The sequence below is a fragment of the Rhopalosiphum maidis genome, chromosome 1 (assembly GCF_003676215.2).
Source record: "Rhopalosiphum maidis isolate BTI-1 chromosome 1, ASM367621v3, whole genome shotgun sequence".
Classification (NCBI taxonomy): Eukaryota; Metazoa; Arthropoda; class Insecta; order Hemiptera; family Aphididae; genus Rhopalosiphum; species Rhopalosiphum maidis.
The window spans coordinates 24,992,652-25,013,095 of NC_040877.1; the positions used below are offsets into that span (position 1 = coordinate 24,992,652).

At 25.5% G+C, this 20,444-nt stretch overlaps 4 protein-coding genes across 9 annotated transcripts; 1 reads left to right on the forward strand and 3 right to left on the reverse strand.

Moving 5' to 3' along the window:
* Positions 1-330: 330 nt before the first annotated feature.
* Positions 331-11,890, reverse strand: LOC113548708. 2 transcript variants are annotated; one of them, XM_026949726.1, is made up of 9 exons: positions 11,758-11,890; positions 11,309-11,417; positions 9,954-10,688; positions 9,701-9,882; positions 8,342-9,366; positions 8,155-8,282; positions 7,778-8,089; positions 2,363-2,583; positions 331-2,045 (listed from the first exon to the last, which is right to left on the reverse strand). In XM_026949726.1, the coding sequence occupies exons 2-9, from the start codon at positions 11,390-11,392 to the stop codon at positions 332-334; spliced, it is 4,401 nt and encodes a 1,466-aa protein (XP_026805527.1). In that variant the 5' UTR covers positions 11,393-11,417; positions 11,758-11,890; the 3' UTR covers position 331. The 2 variants fall into 2 exon arrangements, with proteins under 2 accessions (XP_026805527.1, XP_026805528.1); XM_026949727.1 differs by lacking the exons at positions 11,309-11,417; positions 11,758-11,890 and having other exon boundaries at positions 9,954-10,201; positions 10,395-10,515.
* Positions 6,399-10,429, forward strand: LOC113548710. 2 transcript variants are annotated; one of them, XM_026949731.1, is made up of 3 exons: positions 6,399-6,920; positions 7,078-7,301; positions 7,379-7,821. In XM_026949731.1, the coding sequence occupies exons 1-2, from the start codon at positions 6,715-6,717 to the stop codon at positions 7,271-7,273; spliced, it is 402 nt and encodes a 133-aa protein (XP_026805532.1). In that variant the 5' UTR covers positions 6,399-6,714; the 3' UTR covers positions 7,274-7,301; positions 7,379-7,821. The 2 variants fall into 2 exon arrangements, with proteins under 2 accessions (XP_026805532.1, XP_026805533.1); XM_026949732.1 differs by lacking the exons at positions 7,078-7,301; positions 7,379-7,821 and adding an exon at positions 10,238-10,429.
* LOC113548711 (cytochrome c oxidase assembly factor 6 homolog) lies at positions 11,646-12,710 on the reverse strand. Of its 4 annotated transcripts, XM_026949735.1 has the most exons (4): positions 12,433-12,710; positions 12,325-12,348; positions 12,042-12,198; positions 11,646-11,890 (listed from the first exon to the last, which is right to left on the reverse strand). In XM_026949735.1, the coding sequence occupies exons 3-4, from the start codon at positions 12,195-12,197 to the stop codon at positions 11,804-11,806; spliced, it is 243 nt and encodes an 80-aa protein (XP_026805536.1). In that variant the 5' UTR covers position 12,198; positions 12,325-12,348; positions 12,433-12,710; the 3' UTR covers positions 11,646-11,803. The 4 variants fall into 4 exon arrangements, with proteins under 4 accessions (XP_026805536.1, XP_026805537.1, XP_026805535.1 ...); XM_026949736.1 differs by lacking the exon at positions 12,433-12,710 and having other exon boundaries at positions 12,299-12,358; XM_026949734.1 differs by having other exon boundaries at positions 11,647-11,890; positions 12,325-12,710.
* Positions 12,711-14,659: 1,949 nt separating this feature from the next.
* Positions 14,660-15,899, reverse strand: LOC113549359 (N-alpha-acetyltransferase 38, NatC auxiliary subunit). Its single transcript, XM_026950619.1, has 4 exons — positions 15,821-15,899; positions 15,517-15,577; positions 15,018-15,183; positions 14,660-14,944 (listed from the first exon to the last, which is right to left on the reverse strand). Exons 2-4 carry the CDS (start codon positions 15,565-15,567, stop codon positions 14,811-14,813), a joined length of 351 nt encoding a protein of 116 aa, XP_026806420.1. The 5' UTR covers positions 15,568-15,577; positions 15,821-15,899; the 3' UTR covers positions 14,660-14,810.
* Between the last annotated feature and the right edge of the window lie 4,545 nt (positions 15,900-20,444).

The following is a 20,444-nucleotide window of genomic DNA, read 5'->3' on the forward strand; positions in this document are numbered from 1 at the left end:
TATTGCTAATTTATAATATAATTATCTGATTCAATTCAAAATATAAAATGTTAAATAATTAACTAAATGAACATTAAATCTACCACTTTTTGAATTAAATACATAAAACATGTGCTTTTCTATAAGTCTTTCAAACTTACTATTATACCCAAAAGATATGATAAATAATTCAACAAGAAATAGAATTACAACATAGAATTTATTATAATGTACTTATCAATACATTTTAATAGTTGACAATTGGAACATAATTAATTAATAATTTGTACAAAACATTATCAAATTAATACCTAAAATTTACCAAATACTTAAATTAAAATTATCGTGAGCATTAAGATTTAGTTGGTAAATATATAAATTCTAGTATTGGAAAAAACATATTCAAATAATCATTTAAATTCAATAAAACTAATATTTCTCTCTTGTAATATAATTTTTGGTAATGTATACTTGAATATGTATCTAAAATCATTAAATCTTCATCCATAAATGTGTGTTTAAATTCACATTCACGTTTTAAAGTATTAAGGCTCTTTTTAACTATTTCTTTATAATAAATAAGATTGTCATTTGATTTAATCAAAGATTTTAGGCCTTCAAAAGCCAATTTCATGATATTGGATTGTTCTTGGTACACATTCGACTGATCATTAAAGAATGGATTTATGGTTTCATCAAATTCAGTGCGTAGTTTAATCTCGGATAACTGGTTCCAAAAACAGGTAAATGCAAGCCTTGAGTTTATTAAACAAGACACTATTTCTGTTTCAAACATTTTCCTTAGACATGTGTAAGGATTTAGTAGGGAAGAACAGTTATAACAAATGTAATTCACAAACCTTGTCATCTCAACCCGTACATCAATATCTTCATCTTGCAATAACTCAACTACTGCATGCCATACTCTGACATCATCTTTTAGATTTTTGAAATAATATAGAGCTCTTGAAGAACTACATCTATCAGTAGAATCATACAAATCACAATCAATGTATTTACACACAATTGGCAACAAAGTTAACCAAGCTTTACTTGGACATAACCAGCTAAGAACTGGTAGCATAGCAATAAAATCTTTTTCTGAGCATAATGTACATTTTTGTAATATTGCAGAAAAATAATTATTTTCTAGTTCTACTTCAATTTTAATATCTTCAAGACGCATGATTAAAAGTACATCAATGTTCATGATAATTTCTTTTAATATGTCTTTGTCATCAACATCAAGACAATTGACCAATTTGTTAATTAAAAGCAACACATCTTTGGGGCTTTTATTATAATCTTTAAGACATCTCAAAAAACATATTGCTGTATGTTTATCAGATTTCATATAAAATTCTAATAAGCCTGACAAGTCAGATGATAGTGATATGTCATTTTTTATCATTAATTGTTTGACAAGAATATGGTCAATTGATGAACTTGAAGGAAGTGGATTTAATACTTCACGGTTAATTGAAATGTACATTGATTTACATAATGGAGGTAAATGTTCATGCGCAATTTTAAAAACCTGATACTCTTGATTTAATTCCATAAAATAAACATCTTTTAAATACTTATATACTGACATCAATCCATGTAAATGATTAAAACCTTTAAATTCTGAAAAATAAATTTCTCCATCATATTTTAATATTTCATTACTAATTTTATTTAGAGTTGATGATATTTCATTAACTTGTATTGTGTTGGCATAAGCTTGAGCTACCATATTTCTTACAGTATATATTTCAAGAGCGAAACCAGTAGACCACAAATTAAAACGAAGATTTTGTAAAAACTGTTGATGGTCTGATGGTAACAAACTCCATGATTGTAGCTTTAAGCTCTTTAATAGAGACATGAAAGGGATTAAACGAGCTTGGCTTGAAAGTTTATAGTTTGTTTGTGACCATAAACATTGTAAACGTTGCATCAATCGTGGAAAATGGTATAGTAATGGTTCTAATGGTAAATGAGATAGCCAACAATCATTGTTTAACCGATTTTGACCAATCAATCTTACTTGGAGAGAACTGAAGAACTGAAGAGCAGCATTTCTTAAAACAATTATACCATTAATTAATAATTACAGGCAAAGAACAAAGAAATATTATTTTATCAAACATTTTAGAGTATGTTATACACACGTTTTCTTGGTCTTAAACATGACATGACAATTAACTTAACGATTAGAAAAAAATGTTTTACATTGCTATTTTAAATATTAAAATGAATTGACCTATTAACAAATTAAAAGTTTAAAATATCATTTAGAGCACATTGAAAGTTGTTTTTTAATATTTTAGTTTTGAAATGTGTTATAAACGTGCAAGTATAACAGTCCTCTATATTTACACAATAATTTTAAATTTACCTGATGGTCCAAAGTGGGGAATTGAGTTTATCAATACAAAGCATGATCATATCCTCCATGAAATAATATAAACTACCTGTAGAAATTGATGCATTTGAGACAATTGCAGTTAATAGATGTTGGGCTCTTGCTTGTGGTAAATCAACAATTGTATCAATGCCAATACACACACTTTCTTTAGCTATATTGTATAACTGTTTAACACAATCTTTAACAGTGACCTAAAATTTCAAAAATATATGGATATTATTAATTATTATAAAATTAATTTTCAAAAGTATAGAACATGGGTCACCAAATGACAGCCTGCAGACAAAGAATAAATAACACATATTACGACAACATTATATGTGTTATTATTGTAAATTATTATTTTTGTTAAATATTATTGTTTTTTAAATAATGTAAATATCTACTAAGAATTTTGATGGCCCACAAAAAATTTTTAGATTCTCAATGTAGCTTTTCAAAAATATTAATTGGTAACCCCTGGTATAGAAATTCTTAAGTAGCTACGTTTCAAATTTAAGTGACATTATTATTTTAAATTTAAACAGACAATTATTATTACACTTAAAAAATTGATAAATATGATAAGATATTAAATATAAAAAAAAATTTATTGAATATACAGAAACACTGCAAAATTATACTCTCATAGTCTCATACAACCAATTCTAAAATGACAATTAGTGTGTAGTTTGTACATAGATTAAAAAGTGATGTTTATGGTGTATTACTAAACAAAACTTCAATTTGATTCAATAGAATATTTTTTTGCTTAAAAAAGGTTACAAAAGAAATGGTGGAGATCTATAATCTATACATCCATCAAAAAATATAATGTTTGATGAGTTTTTAAATGAAACGAAAGTAATCTTTTGTGAATAACCAATATAATAATAACTTTTTGTCAAACAACCTTTTTTTAAATACATTTTTATAAATATTTCATGTAACATTTAGAAATTAATAAATAATTAAGTAACTTTAATAATTTGAATGAACCTTTTTATACGTCATTTTTGTAGAACAGTACCAGTTTTTAATAAAATTGATCTTTTTTTTATATTAGCATTTTAAATACATGGTAATTGGTAATTTTTTTTGGTATCCAGATATTTCACCGCAATTAATTCACTGTGTGTACAATTCTCATAATTATTTCATAGATAATGATTTCAAACAATATACTAATTATCATAAATTTATAAAACTAATTTTTCAGTTAGTATCTATAAATTAAATTACGGCAGAGTATTTATTATATGATAGGCAAAGTTGAACAGTATATAACTGAGTATTCCATGGGCATAAAAAGAAAATTGTGACTATGCTGAAAGATTAAAAATTGTGCGCGATGACTATCAAAATAGAATTACAAAATATGGTACTTCTGTATTATCTCGACTACCAAATAATATTTCCAAGAATACCTAACCCACCTCCGTATACCTCCGTATAAGAAACTATAAATATATATTCCCGCGTTGTAATCTATATCATCGTAATGTACTATGTAATATACTGTGTACTATACAAACTTACTACAAACTAATTAGTTTAGGTATTTTAACTATTTTATGTCGATATTTATTTCATTAATCAGTCGAACAGATATTATTCAACGTCTAGTCAGTACGCATTTTTTTTTAATTTGCCATCGTCAGAGAAGGAAGCTGTTTGTTTCCTCCAGGAACGTGGAGTGTTGCCAAATGTACGGATTTGTCCAATCACTTGGCAAAGTTATACTTTGGAAAAGAGATCTTTTGGAAATGCAATATCAAAAAATGCCAAAAAAAGGTATGCAACGGCAATTGGTTTGCGAATTTCGTTTACTACTGAGATGCGATTTATTTATAACTATTTACGTGAAATCAAGTTGGAAGGGTACTTCCCAAACAGTGGATTTTTAGAGGCATTTGTCGCAAGACAAAAGTCATTTTTAATAAAAGTGCCTGACAGAAAAACAGGAACTCTGCTTACGACGATTAAGCAACATTCAGGTAGGGACCATGATCTATTCAGATTGTTGGCGTGCATATAACACCGAATTAATAAAATCGTCCAGCTTCGATCACCATACAGCCAATCATACGTATAATTTTATAGACTCAACCACAGGAGCACACACTCAAACGATTGAACGCCTTTGGGATCGGCTAAATGGCGAAACAAAAAACAGCTCGCCATCACTTGGATTCAAATACTTGACTGAATTTGTTTGGCGATAAAATCTTGCAAACGATCCACCAATTAACAAAATTTTAATGGATATTAAAACCTATTTCCCCCCGTAAAAAAATTATTAAATCTAACTAAATGTTTTATAATACAAGATATATTTTTTTACTACATGTTTTAACTATTACATTCAATATTTATTATTTTTATTGATTACATTTTATAGTGTTTCAGAATAGGTTAAATTTGGAATTATTATTGTTAACTAAATGTTAATTAAACATCAATAATATAATACGAATATATACTTTTATATTTAATAAATTGCGATAGTCGAGATAACCCAGATGATTCTAACAAGTAATCTTGTAAATATTTTGGTAGTCGAGATAACACAGAAGTACACATAAGATTACTTAAGAAACATTGCCCATAATTCTTTAGTTAAATATTTAATTATTCATATAGTAATTTATTGTATATTATTTTTTTAGACAATATGTAAATGTAAGTACATACAAAAACAAATTTATACTTTTTAATTTAATCAATTAACTCAGTGAATTACTTTTTATTACTGAAGTGACTTTTCTTCGATCCTTTTTGAAGTGAAACTTCTTTACAGAGGGTACAATAAAAAAGACGACGGTCAGACACGGTCGTCACGGACCGACGGCCTAAAATTTTTTGAGCGCATGTAAACTCCGCCACAAGTACCTTTTTTTACTGTAAACTCCACCAGAAAAAAAAAATAGGTAAAATTAAGTTCATGTAAACTCCGCCAGTGAATAAAATCAAGTAGTAGTATAAAATTAATATGATATATTATTAAAAAAAAATTATAATATAACATAATATCATATCGTTCACATTAATTATTTAAATCATAGTAAAAATATCGTTATACCTAATAAATAATCATATAAAATCATATTTTTCATAATAATAATCGTTATACTTAATAATCCAAAAATATACATAGTTAACTAAGATTATGTGATACAATTTGTAAATATTCTAGGTCTTATATCACTCCTTTAGTGTTCTTATTTATAGCCTTCTGTAATACAATCGTTTTTTTTTTTTATTTTGAATTTTTTAATTTATTTACTTGAGTTATGCCATTTAGTTTAATATAAGTTTGGGTTTGAAATTCGATAAGAACTTTACTAAAAATGTGAACATTCGGGTGACTTTTAAAAAATGAATTTCTTAGATGACTGTGAAAGGATTCCACAGGCATTTGTAGCAAGATTTAAATTTGTACTCTGATCAGCCCACAAATTAGGAGGAAACGCTGTGTCATTACTTATGTAATTGTCAACAAGGTAATCTTTACTCTGGGGTCGGATGGCATGATTGCTTCTAAAGTAAATGCAAATACATCGGAAACTTTTTCGGGAGATGAAAACAATAATCCGAAACATAGATGAAGCCACTTACTTATTTCTGATTCGCTTTTATACTCAACATTCAGTCCAAAGTTTTGAATTGCCCTCCACCATGATTGGAAATACTGATTTCAGATAATATGAAGATACAATTATTAATAAATGAATCGATCTCACCTTGATATGATATTTTTGTCAATTTCGACATATACCATCGCAATAGATGTTAACGTATTTAATGTGAGAAGGCACATGGCAATGTGAGTACTGACCAGGTAAACAAAAATAACTGGCGGAGTTTACATCGCCCAATTTTCTATAGCTTTTATTTCGTATTGTGTCTTCACCACGAACGACTGATACCAGATAATTTATTATGTTATTAAAAATATTAATTATTATTATATTTATTAACCCTTGCCAGTGGTTTGTTTTATTTTAGTAGCCTTCAACCCTTCCAATTGATTTGTCGTTCTTCATTGTGTGAGTACCATTACATTTTACATAATTATTATATTATTAACTATACATAAATTCTGTGTTATCGGTATTATATTTGTGAATTATTATAACAAAAAATAATGTAAATTTTTTTTTGTTTAACTTTAAGTTTGGTTGATAGACTGTTACCTATAGTAAACCAAATCGGCTTAATGTGCAATGAAAATACAACTGCTTGTTTATGTAATAGGAATTTATTTGCACCGATAATCTATTATATTATTAAAAAATTTATTATTATACTCATCAACTTAGCTAAATCAAACATGCCCAAAGATGATCAAGTTACCGAAAAAAAATTTAAAACTACAGATTCAATGGCCAACACTGCTGACGAAGCTGGTCATGGTACATGCATTACAAAATAATCTAGCTAGTCAAAGCACAGAACAAAATAACCGAGTAGTCGTTCAAGCTGAAGTTCATCTGCCTGTATCCATAGGTGCCGCCAAGAATTTTATCGGGGAGTGTGCATCGTGCAAGTAGGTATACGCTAATTTCTAAATAATGCTTATATACGTAATAATAATAATAATAGTTAAATACGTAATATAATATAATATAATGTAGATAATTATGCAAAATAAAATAATTTTAATACCATTCAATTTTTTTAATTTAATTTATTTTTTTGTAAAGCCAGGGGGGTGCAAGTGCACTCCCTTGCACCCCCCTCGCGGCGCCTATGCCTGTATCTGATGCAGAACGTGTTCGACAATATCGAAATCGACAAAATGAAAAAAAATCGCAGTATAGCGTTAGTGGTGTATCATTGATATCACCTGCACCAAAGGCCGTATCTGAGGGGGGGTCCAAGAGGTCCGGACCCCCCTGAAATTTATAAAAGTAGAAATATTTTAGTGGTGAATATAGTTTATTGACTAAACATTTTCAACATTTATATTTAAAAAAAATGTTGAACCCCCGAAATTTTTTTCAGTTACGACCTTGCTTAGATCTATGTCAGATGCAGAACGTTCACGGCACTATCGTATTCGGAAACGTGAAGATATATTGCAAAATAACTAGGATGCTATATTAACGTTATATCTTAGTGCTGTATCTGATACAAAACTTACATGACAACTTCGTATACAGAATAGACATTTATAATTTCTTAATATATTTTAGTTTTTTTCTATAAATGTAAATAAAAAATGTTGTGGTTAAAATTGTAAAAATATAATACAAGCTACAAGGTTCCTCACAAGTAGTACATACTGAAAATAAAAAATCTAAAACAATTTAAAATTCTTTTTATACTCAATCCCCATACTACAATACCTGTTAATTTAAAATATAATCAAATGTCTACAAATGAATGCTAAAATAAACTCACTTTGTTATTTGTCACAATCGCATGAATAAGATATCTTACTCCAGCTGATCTTCTTGATATTTCATCTTCTGGTTTCATACAATTAATATGGTCAGTTAACATATTTTGACACCAACTTAGTGATTCCTTCCAATGCTTTATTATTGTTCCAAGTGATTTGCAAGTGGCTTCCATGGCACCTTTATGTCTACACCTAATTAATACATCTGCTATCATATCTGCACATCTTTTTATTTGAGTATTTGTATGTTTATTTGAAATATCACTAATTGCTAACATAACTGCATATTTGCTTGCAACATCACAACAAATCTGAGAATAATAATCAATATTTAATGAATGAAAAAAACTATTGTAAATTTATGACACATTTATACTTTAATATTTATCCAAATGAAATTTAATAGAAATTGGTTTGTTGGTATTTGAACATTATCTTGGTTTGATGTACGTAAACTACTTAATGCATCATCCATCTGAGCAAAAGATGGTGCCTCAGTTTTACCTAAATAAGTTGATTAAAATAAAAATAACAATATTATGATTTATAAATAAAAAATGTACTTTCTGCGTCCACCCTAGAAGATAATGTGTCCAGCATTAGATTCAAATTGTCTTCAATTAAATTTAACATGGCCTCAATCTGAGTTTCATTTAATTTATTTTTTTCTGGAGAATTTTTTTCGAACGATAAATTGTTTAATACATCTAATAAACCATAAAGTGTACCATGTGTTACATTGCTCACAAAATTATCTTTAAGTCGTTTCTCTTGTTTTTTTGCTAAATCTAATATATGAGCAGACATAGATGAATTGCTTATGTTGAATATATCAATTTTAAGTCCAGATTTATAAGCCAAAGTAGTTACTGTATATATTATAGTTGAACCACTTTCATTTTTATAAAATAAAGGATCATAACACAAGTTTAAACCAAATTTCATCCAATTATTCAAGTATATTTTGTCTTCTTTTACAACACTAAAATATGACACTAGTATTTCACTACATGTTTTTCTTATATCTTCGGAGTCTAATAAATTTGTAAAAAGTAAATGTCTACATGAATATGAAACATAATCATTGTTTTTATACTTAAGTATAACCAAATATATTTTCAGTGATGTAATTTTTCTTTGGTAATTTGAACCAGGCACCAAATTTGATAAAATGAATTTATGCAATCTGTTCAAAAATGTGAGTATAATTGTATTTTGTTTCTTACACTTGCGTAACATATTTTCTAATCCAAAAATAATCTTTGTTCTTAAAGTTGAACAGTCGCTATTTAAATTGTCAATAATAAAATTATAAATTTTGTTCAATACATCAGTTGATAACTTTGAAGAACACAAAATAGTGAATGCTACAGATCTTATTTTAGTATCACCAGAATTCAAAGACGAGTCAAGTATTTCTTGAACGTTTTCTACTTCAGTATTATAAATCATTCTTATCACAGATATTTGAAGATATAAATCTGATTTTGATTGATTATTCATCTTTTCATACAACATCAATAAACTGCCATTATGTTTAGATTTCATTAGAGGTAATAGATAAGTCACAAAATTGTATCTAGTTAACCTGAAATGTAATTAATTAATATCTAATTTAATTCAAAACAATATACTTTTAGACAACTTTAATATTTAAATTTTAGAAATTAAATAATAGTTAAAAGGGCATTAAATCTACATTATTAATAAACATTCAAGTTCAAAATTTTACAAAATATATAAATTACTTTGTAATTACAATTTCATAAAATTTTCAATTTTAACATCTAACTTTAATTTAATGGAAAATACCACATAACATTTTTTTTATTGGAAATAAAAATAAAAGTGTAGTTTAAATTCAAATATTTCTTTGTGACTATAATATCCACAAAGGGTAATGTGTTAATTATAATACTTACTCAGAAATACTGTTATTAGTAATCAAATAACTAATAATTGGCTGCATAACTAAAGTACAAAAATCATCTTCATTTAAATCTTTAATAAATGTTTTGTATAGACCCATACAAGGAGACATCAAGTATGGTTCATTCAAACATTTCCACATTGAAATTGACAAAATATCATATTTCTCTAAAATCTAAAATTATACTAAGTAATAAACCAATGATATATTACAATTTATGAGCTATAAAATATTTTAGTATATACCTTTTTGGCACCATATTTTGAAGCGATGACAGTCAACATATAAAACTTAATCCTCAGAGACCACGATATTTCCATCATAACTATATTTAGTATATAATCTAAATCTTCAAGATCTAAACACTTTTTTAACAGTAAAATACATTGGTCATGAATTGATGGTAAATAATGATTCATTTGACCCATTAAGACCTTATAAATATATTTTGATGATATTTTCCACTGATCTTTTGTTATAACGGTCATACATTCTGTTAAATATTTTAAAGCTTCTAAATTTATTTCAGAATGGCGGAAGCACAATTCACAAATAGTTTCAATTGAATCATTTATACAATTCAATTGTTTTTCAAATTGAAAACATTTAACAGCACCAACATGAATAAGCAAACAATATTGATCATACTTTTCTAATGGTAATCTAAATCTTTTATCTAGACTTACAAAATCAATAATGCTAATACCATTATTGTCTGATTCATCTATTTTCTTGGGTAAAGTCCATTTATTCTTCTCTTTATTATTAGATTGTTGTTTTGATATATTTTGATGACACAAATAATATGTTTGATATAAAATTTGAGGAAGAAAACTTTGATAGTCCGATGCATATTTTTTATAATCAACTATATCTATTATATGAAAATGAATATTTTTTAAAATATCTAGGCATTTTTGGTTTTTTATACAACAATCTACATCACCATTAATACTTTTTTGAAGAAAAGTACTTAACTCCTAAAAAATAAATATTATTTAATAAAATATGTATATAGCAATTTTATTATTAACAAATTGATTTAAATAGTGATTAAAATATGTTCAAAATATAAATACTTTTAGGTAATAAAATAGTTAATAAATAAAACATATTTTTATAATTGTACTAATTTAAAAAAAATGTATAGATTTTAATTTATATACTTTGTATCATTGTAAATATTAGGCAAAATAGTTTAAAAAAATTCATTCAACTTTTAAAGTTATTAATTTTTAAATTGGCATGTATTTTAACATTAACAATCCTTAAAACATAGACTTAAATTTAAGTAAAGATATTTTTGGTATTTTATTTTTGCTAATTCAAAATGATACTCAATTAGATGTAAATATGATTTACATAATAAAAAATATATGTATATAATTGTATTTTGTTGTTTTTGGATTTTATACTTTTTTTGTTATTTACTCCAGACTACATAGTGGTAATCAATGACCACTCTTAATCTATATTTCTGTAGAGCTCTATAGGTAGGAGACCTTTTCATTACTACAACAGCTATTTTCATGTACAAGTATGGTTCCTATAGTTTTATAGTGTTCCAAAATCCAAACTATATAATATACTAAATACTTACAGTCATAGAAGTATAATTGTAATGAAAATTGTTTTCAAATACTTCGATACTAAACTTGTTAAGTAATTCTTGAAATGGCAACATATTTGAAAGAATATTATAGTTAAAACTGAAATAAAATAAGATTATTTTAGATAGTAAAAATATAAACAAAGGTATTTTAATTAAAACACATTTGATGTGAAATCCAAATGGTTTAGTATGTTAATTAAAATCAAATAATTGAATAAGTAATAACTGTAATAAATATTTATTGGTTTAACAATTGTTCTTTTCATAATACAAATTTAAACAATTATTATCTTTGTTATTTTTATACATAGCATTTAAGTAATTATTATATTATATTTAACTTTTCAACACAAGAAAGATAAAAATGAAGAAATATTATAAAATTAAATATAAAAAAAACAAATTTCAAATAAACTATTAACTAGTGTGTTACCTACCAATTAAACTAACATTATAATTGAATATAATATTATACTAAATAAATCATTTTTCGTTTAAAGGTTCATAACCATCTTTTTCCATTTTTTCTTTAAACTTCAAGTAGTTATATTTTCGATCAAAGTGTTTTACCTGAAAAATTCAATTAATTATACATTTTTTCAATTTAAATAAAATATATAAACATTCTTTAAACTGAATTTAAATATTAGAATCAGTAGGTAATTTAAATTACAATAAAATTGTAACATAGCAATTTTAATATATTTGAACATAAATTTACCCATTGAACAGGACAAGATGATTCGTAGATTAGTCTAAGATCAGTACATTTGTCGGCGTTATCATTGTTGGAACGCAAACATTCCCAAAAATTATCACGAGACAGCCAACACTTAGTGCGTTCAGTTTTGGATAAAAATTCTTCTTTGGAGCTCATTCTAACAAATACAATAATAAACGTTGTACAATATGATTACAAATGTCTATGGCACAAGTGTAGTATTCAAGTTAATATAATACAGCCTATTCATAACTTACAAGGTATATAATCTTTAATAATTTACCTATATATAAAAATTGAATCAAGTCTTAAAGCATTGATTTAAAGTTTTTTAATAAAATATAAGAAATAATTATTAAATTAGAATAATTTAACTACTTAATTCGTATACCTATTTATAAGTTATGACGTTCATTTGGTTCCTCAGAATTCAGAACATTGCACTTGCACGAAAAATAAAAATTACAGGCCGATTATAATTTTATCTTATCATAGTACATCGTGGTTTTTTGCATGGTTTAATCACTAGATAATACCTTGCCCTGGAACAACAGAAAGTTAAAAAAGTTAAATCGTGGTTACAAATTGACACTTTATAGTTTAGTTTTTTTGTGCATTTATAAATAAAAAAAAAAATTAAACTTTTTAATGTAATCCACAGAACTATAGACTACGGAGTATACTCTATGGTAATTTCATAGAATATTCGCATCAAATTTTATCACGATTTCGATCATCTTTCCCGCCATTTGTTGTTCGTCGACAAGCAGTTTAAAATTATTATTTAAAAATAAGACTGTACTACGGTAGATAAATTTAAAAATATTTATTTTAATATATGAAGTAGGCATAACAAATTATCATAGAAATAGTTATATTAATTTATCATCAAAAAATATAGCTATCTTATAATTTAATCTATTCTGTGATATTATGTTCTATTGTTCAAGTAGAACAATAAAATGGGAATTTGAAATTTTTTTATTATTAAAAACTATTATTATATGTATATTGAAAGTAGATATTATAATGATAGATGAATATAATTGAATATACTGAATTTGGGTAAGAATTTAAAATAGTCCTTTTAAAATGTAAAAATAATAGCTTTATTAATAGCTACCCTAAGGTATAATAATGTAGTAAATACTAGAGTAGGTACCTAATAAAATTGTATATAACACTTTACATGCAAGGTTACATTGATACTCATAATTAAATTAAAATGTAACACAATAATTACATAAATACTTTTTGATATCTAATCTATGGGTGTTGATGTTAAAACAAAAATTATGCCTAGTAGCCTAATATGTACAATTCAAACAATTGACAAACATGGGTAAGTATTTTATACTGTTAAAATTATTACAATTTAGAAAGGTGACAGATGTAAAATAATTAAGTAATATAACCTGCCAAAATCAATAATTTAATATAATATGTAAAATATAAATATTTTTGATATTTGATATTTATTTGTGTTTTATAGTTTAAGTTGGCTTGTGAGTTTAATTTTAAATAATAGTAACTTGAACATATAGGTATTATTTGTTTATATTTGAATAAATTATAATATATAAATTGAAAACATAACTACAAAAAAGTAAGGATTAAATAATGCAAGTAGAAATTTAAGAACAAGAAAAATTAGTAGCCTTAAATAGCTTGAATGTTAAAAAAAACTATTTTTAAAGGAAAACTATATAAATTATTAACTGCTTCTCCCTTCTTAAATCGATCAAATTTTAAAAAGACATTAAAAAGCATACAAATAAATGCCATAAAATATTTTATCAGCTATGTCTATAAAAAGTTTTTCTTCTGCAAAAATTACTCACCAAATATAATTCATGGGACAAAATAAATGTTTTACTTCTATATAGAAAAATATTATGTAATGATTTGGTTGTTAACAATATTTAAAAAACCAATGTCTTTCCACATTGAGATTTGAGTAATCAAATTTCCCGTTGACTGGTTTATTCTGACAGGAATTTTAACTTTGTTAAATATAAAGGTGAGCTTATTTATTAAAACTAATAATATAGATACAGAGTAATGTTAAATAACTAAAGTATTTGGAATACTATATTCCAAGTCATTTGGAGTATTAGCAGTTACCACTTACCAGCAGTGACATACTTAGACCTGAATTTGGAGAGAGAATTTTTAAATAAACAATTTGGATGACTAAAAATATACATCTCATAAGAAATTAATTCTTTCTAAAAAATAGTGTTATACTCCCCATCATTTGTATGCCACTAAATACCAAGTATATTTGTTTATGGTAGGTACTACCCGTATCTATCTAAAACAATCACAATGATAATATCATACAAACCTGGACCCTGGTACAAGTAATTTTAATTTATGTTATAGAAAAGATCTTCTGTAAAACTTGTTTTGATTCTAGTAACCAGCCGATTTCACAAAACATAATATCTTTTAATTTTTTAACTATCCTAACAAATTTAATAAAAATAAATAACATTTGATTCCAATAAACGATACTATAACCAGTGATCACAATAAGCATAACACATTGTATTACCATTGATTATAAATAGAATAAAAGATTTGCATAATAAATATATATTAAACAAAGTTGTATAATTTGTAATTTTCTTACATATATACTTAAAAATTTGTTAATATTTTGACAAAAAAAAAAAAAATAATTTAGGACTTGTATTAAATATTAACAATGAAAAAAAACACACACAATGATTAAATCATAACTGCAATATGCTAATTTTTATGCTATCATATTATTTCTTCAAAGTTTGATGCATTTATAGGTTGTTCATTTATTTGTTGTACATCTGTATGAATTGAAACAATATGTCGTCCAGGTATCATTACTAAACCTAAAAGTCGAGATTCTCCAGTATCTAAATCTAAACACATAAACATAATTTATAAAAAATTTAAAATCATAAATGATTTAATTTGTTTTCTTAAGAAGCTTACCTTTTTCATTAAAGTATTCATAACATGTACTAAGTATAATATGGGCATCTTTATCAGTACAAACAAATGTTCCTACTAAAATGCGACCATCTATTAAATTGACTTTCATTTGTTGATTCAACCAAGACATAAGTTTTCGTCTTCCTTCAGAATGTACTCGCTCTGGCTGAAATAAAAAACACAATCATACATTCAATTTAATATTGACATCCTATTTTTGAAGTAGAATATTATACATATTGCTTTTTATCAGTAATCATCCATATAATCCATTACATCAGTATTTTATAAGTAATAATTTATATCACAGTAGCGTAGCCAGGGGGAGGGCATCAAGAAAATTTAAAAATTATTTTAATTTTTAATGGTCTATGGAAATCGCTACAAAAATCTTAAATTGTACCTTACAAAAATTGATCAGCCCTCCCCCAAAAAAAATCCTGGTTACGCCACTGATATATCAATATAATAAAATAATTAATTTTTATGATTGACTTACCAAATAGTTGCATAATTGAGTTTTCTGAACATTTTGATTATCTGTTTCCATTTTCAAAAGCCTGAGGATTTCATAAATTCAGTTTTTAGTAATAATATAAATTAAGATTAGCAAATAGAAAATGCACAAGTGACAAATGTTCACACAATACACAAATACAGTACAAATAAAATTAATCATAAATTTAACATAAATATTTTTTTTTAGTATTAATACTAGTATCATAAATATTGTTATTGTAGATAAATTTCCATTTAGTAACCAAATAAAAGATTAAATTATAATTAATAAATGCATTTTTTACCTTCAAATGCTACAATTAATATAATGAATGTTAGCAATTTGCAGGTAAATTTGAAAATATTTTTAATTTCAATTACACTGTTATCAATTTATCATTGTTGGATTCTGACTTGCGAAGATAGTATTATTATTATTATTCATAGATAATATTTATTATTATTTGTATGGTTTATCTACAACCACAATTTATGATAATATACATTATATTACAGTGGCGTATTTTGAATGTTTTTTGGGGGGGTGTCCAGATAATATAGGTACAAACTTATTTGTTAATTGATTGCAATATTTCTGTTTTACATCTACTACCACAAAGATCATTATATACTCATCAAATATTGTAATGAAACATTTTTATTTATTTAATTAAAAGTAGTCATTTTTATGTAATTTAAATCATACAGGTATAAAATACCTACTATAAACATAATTATTACAATGTATTTTGTTTGTTAAATTCGATACCAGTGATGCTATAAGAATAGCAGTTTTATAAATAATTAAAAATATAATAGGTTAATAAGTATATTATTTAAAACTAAATTTCTTTTCTTTTCTAATTAGTTTATTACTAATAATTTAATATATATAATAATAATAATAATAATAATAATATTACTACATTTAATATCGATAAATTTTGAAGGGAATTTGGCTATCAATGATATGTGTGATTCGTTTTAAACTAATTAAAAATTAGTTTATGACTTTATATAATATTAAAATAGTCAAAAAAAACGAATTACATATTATTGTTTGCCAAATTCCCTTCAGAATTTATCTACAATAAATATTAAATTTTTTTTTGTTTGGAGGGGGGGGTGGCCAGACATCGTGGACACCCCCCCCCCCAAATACGCCACTGTTATATTATACATATACATTTATAATAGTGCTATAACTGGGATTACACTAACATTATGGACTGGAAATGACATGGTAATCAAAAAAGAAAAAACTTAGTTTATAGGTCTATGCGTCTATGCCTCCTCCTCTATTATATTATATTATATTTTGACTCAAAAAGAAAAAAATATTTATTATATTTATATTTTATATACCATATACTCTATAGTTTACCTACGTGTGTTCAGAACCATTGAAATACTTACTTTTTCAATGAATATTCAATACAATAATACATACATTAATACATTAATATTGAAACTTGAAACTGTATATTATAGGTATCCTAAAATGCTGTACATAAATCTGGAAATCATAATTTTAGTATAGTTGTAACTTTTAAAATGAAACATGTCTCTTTTTGTCTTTTAAAAATATTGTATAAAAGATTTAAAACAACGATTAGGTACGATAAAAAAAAATATCAAATTCCAAGGTTCTTTATATATCCAATTATCCACTATTAATTAAAAATACTCTCCTTCCTTTAACACGTCTTGTAAATGCAACTAACAAAATTAATATAAGTAAGATCATCTTCAAATATGCACACATAATAATTACTTAGGACCATTCTAGGTTATCTATTATATGTCTAAATGTCTTTGCAGACTTCCAATATTTAAATTAACTGGCTAACTACAATAGTTAAATTTTGTATTATATTGTTCATAGTTTATTAATTTAATGCCATTGAAAAATTGACGAGTATTTGCTTTTATATACTAGTAGGTATACTACTGTAATATATTAATATTATGTATCTGTAGTATTATAGAATGTATAATATGACGTGTCAATGATAGGTATATAATATTATGTATCTACTCGCATATTCGCATTGCAAACAGATTGACAGCTAACACTCTCGACAGGTGTCTGATCCAAAATTTGCTTACAGGCTGTTGAATACTTATTATTTAATATTTTCACGAAATTGAGAAAAAAAATAATAGTATTATAAAATTAGTTTTGTGTAGACGTGTGTTTATTATACCTATAGGTATTGTAATATTATGTAAAGATAGTAATGTGGCTAAATTATTTATATATTATTTGATATTTAGTATAAACTAAAAACTTTGCGTTCTACAAATTGTATTACTTATTTTATTTATTATTATTTAAAACATGATACTTAGGTAGTAGGTACCTACTTAGTTCAGTAAAGTGTAGCCACGTGGAGAAATGTAGTTGTGTTGTTATTCTTCAGATTGTTTCGTTATAACAGTTTAATAATTCAATACCATTGATTTTTTTTTATAATATGTACACTACCTATATTCAAGTAACTGCTAGTTATACATACACATATAAAATGTATATTGATTATAAATTATAATATTATACATTGCTAGGTACAGAATGATAATGTTATTCTAATAATTCACTATGTCCATATTATATAAATTATAGATTGCTAATTATTATTATCATCGTTTTTAAGAACTTAAAATGCAAATCAAACAGCCTCAATGGGCTCAATACCTGTCAATCTGTCATTATTCATTAAATACGAGTAGTATGACAAAAATACACAATAATAAATAATAATATATTACCCACTTAAATTTTAGAAATATATGCTACAATGTTAAGTGTCAACCTTCAAGCAGAAAGGCATAGCTAAATGTAGGTATACTTATACGGCTATACACTTTTAGATTAAGTCACGAGAAGCACACGTATTATTATTTTGGTTATTATCTAACATTTAAATTGTTTATTATATGATAATTAGAGCTCGAAAATAACAGTAGTTAAAATAATATATATATATACTATAGTTACAATATATGTATTTAAATATTAAAAAAAATGTAAAATATGCATGCAAAAATATTAAATATGTATAAAAACTTGTTCTTAAAACCCCATAAAAAGTATAAATTACCTATTATTTATTAAAATTATTATACTACTAATATTTTTTAGAATTTTTAAATAAACTTAAAGGCTATATATTCAAATTCTAGAGATTTTTTGTAATACTTAAATAGTGTCAGTAGTGATACAAATTTCTATTTTTCAGATTAGAATTCCGTTGTAGATATTTTTTTTTTGAAAATGTTGATATTAAGATTTAAGAATAATATTTCTAAAAAATAGCTTTATAAAATAATATGTAATATTGCCTATTGAATCTAATACTTAGACCATTTTTATAAATTATAAATATTGATAGAATAATATAAATTACTAACAATTACAAAATACCCATAGCCTAATGATCTTTCAAACCTATTATCATGTATTTAACTTTGTGTATATTATGATTTATGGATAATAACCATAATATACACAAAGTTAAATAACTCAACAACTACTCGTTTTAAATTTGATTTTGACATGTTGAAATTATCAGTTGAATAATTTATAGTATAAACATTAAACGTTGAATTACCATTTGAAAAACAGAAATTTGAATTTCCTCAAGACAATCCTTAAGTAATACAAAACATCCTAAAAATTGAACAATTTGGTCTATCTAATTTATATTTAAAAATCTCTAAAATTAGATTTTGATTAACTGTAATATTGTAAAATAAAATCGAGGCGAGCATAGTTGGTAAATCATCCTGTGCCTATATCTAACATAATATTTAAGGAGCTTGTTTACCAAAAATATCTAAAAAATCTATTAGTCTTATTCAAATAATACAAACAAAAATTTTTTTGTATCTGTTAATGTCTAATATCAAGATGACAGGGCTAGTTTTTATCTTGAACTCCTGAAGCATACATTTTTGTCAAAATTGTAAGTTTAATTCCGAAACGTGGAGACGTAAGGAGGTCTATGTGGTGAAGATTTATTTAAAGCACCTGATCGCTTTGGTTACTTTATTATTTTTCACAAAACCAATGAGATTTATGAGCTATATATATATATATATATATAATTACATAAATATATACGTTTAAATCAGTAGCATAACTAGTAGCGCCCCGAGGTAAAATTTTGCCCTACCTTATATAAATTAGACTCTTCGATCTTTGTCCCAAATTAACCCAATCACACTGGGCTCGACACGATTGCGCGCAGTCGGCGGTAACTATTTAGGCGTACGATTGCGCACGCTATATTATTTTTACTTTTAAGCAACGTTGTCAAATATAGGTTATTACCTTAATGGTACGCAATGTGGCCCTTTAAAAATATTAATTGGTGACCCTTGTTATATTGCGATGTTAATGTAGCTTCAAGTAAAGGCGCATAGATTGAATATCGTGGTACCGTGGTACAGGCAAACTTTTGCACGTCGTAGACACTCGTAAATTTTACGAACAGACAAAAGAATGAGTTGTAGTGGTCTACAGACCTGCTGTGTAGTGAAATACTCCACCTACGTCATACATTATTACCTATATAATAGAATACAATACAGTAGTAGTGTGAAAAGTTTAGTGTCCCAAAATGAAACACGAACCATATGCAGTTGGTTGAATTAAGAATAATATTATAATACGGTGAATTAATAGATCTCCGTAAACGTGAATTATCTTATTGTATTCGACGGTTATATTATATATTATATGAGTTATTAAATGAAAAGATAAAGTAAAAGTATAATTACAAAATCATCTACATCATATACATATGAGGTTAAGAAATTAAAAACCGTCGGTAATTTTTCGAAATTTAAATACTTTTTTAAATAAACAAACAACAACGACGTCGAAACACATTCGCGTTGTCATGATGTTATATTTTCGTTTCC

Coding starts and splice junctions, on each gene's coding strand:
- LOC113548710 (XM_026949731.1), top strand. CDS start 6,715: ATGATCAAGTTACCGAAAAAAAATTTAAAACTACAGATTCAATGGCCA. Junction 6,921..7,077: donor GGGGAGTGTGCATCGTGCAA/GTAGGTATACGC, acceptor TTTTTTGTAAAG/CCAGGGGGGTGCAAGTGCAC.
- LOC113548708 (XM_026949726.1), bottom strand. CDS start 11,392: ATGTTGCCATTTCAAGAATTACTTAACAAGTTTAGTATCGAAGTATTT. Junction 8,090..8,154: donor TCATTTGGATAAATATTAAA/GTATAAATGTGT, acceptor TATTATTCTCAG/ATTTGTTGTGATGTTGCAAG. Junction 2,046..2,362: donor TCCCCACTTTGGACCATCAG/GTAAATTTAAAA, acceptor AATTGTTTTAAG/AAATGCTGCTCTTCAGTTCT.
- LOC113548711 (XM_026949735.1), bottom strand. CDS start 12,197: ATGAGCTCCAAAGAAGAATTTTTATCCAAAACTGAACGCACTAAGTGT. Junction 11,891..12,041: donor CATCTTGTCCTGTTCAATGG/GTAAATTTATGT, acceptor TGAATTTTTCAG/GTAAAACACTTTGATCGAAA.
- LOC113549359 (XM_026950619.1), bottom strand. CDS start 15,567: ATGGAAACAGATAATCAAAATGTTCAGAAAACTCAATTATGCAACTAT. Junction 15,184..15,516: donor CTCAATTATGCAACTATTTG/GTAAGTCAATCA, acceptor TTTTTATTTCAG/CCAGAGCGAGTACATTCTGA. Junction 14,945..15,017: donor TGAATACTTTAATGAAAAAG/GTAAGCTTCTTA, acceptor TTATGTGTTTAG/ATTTAGATACTGGAGAATCT.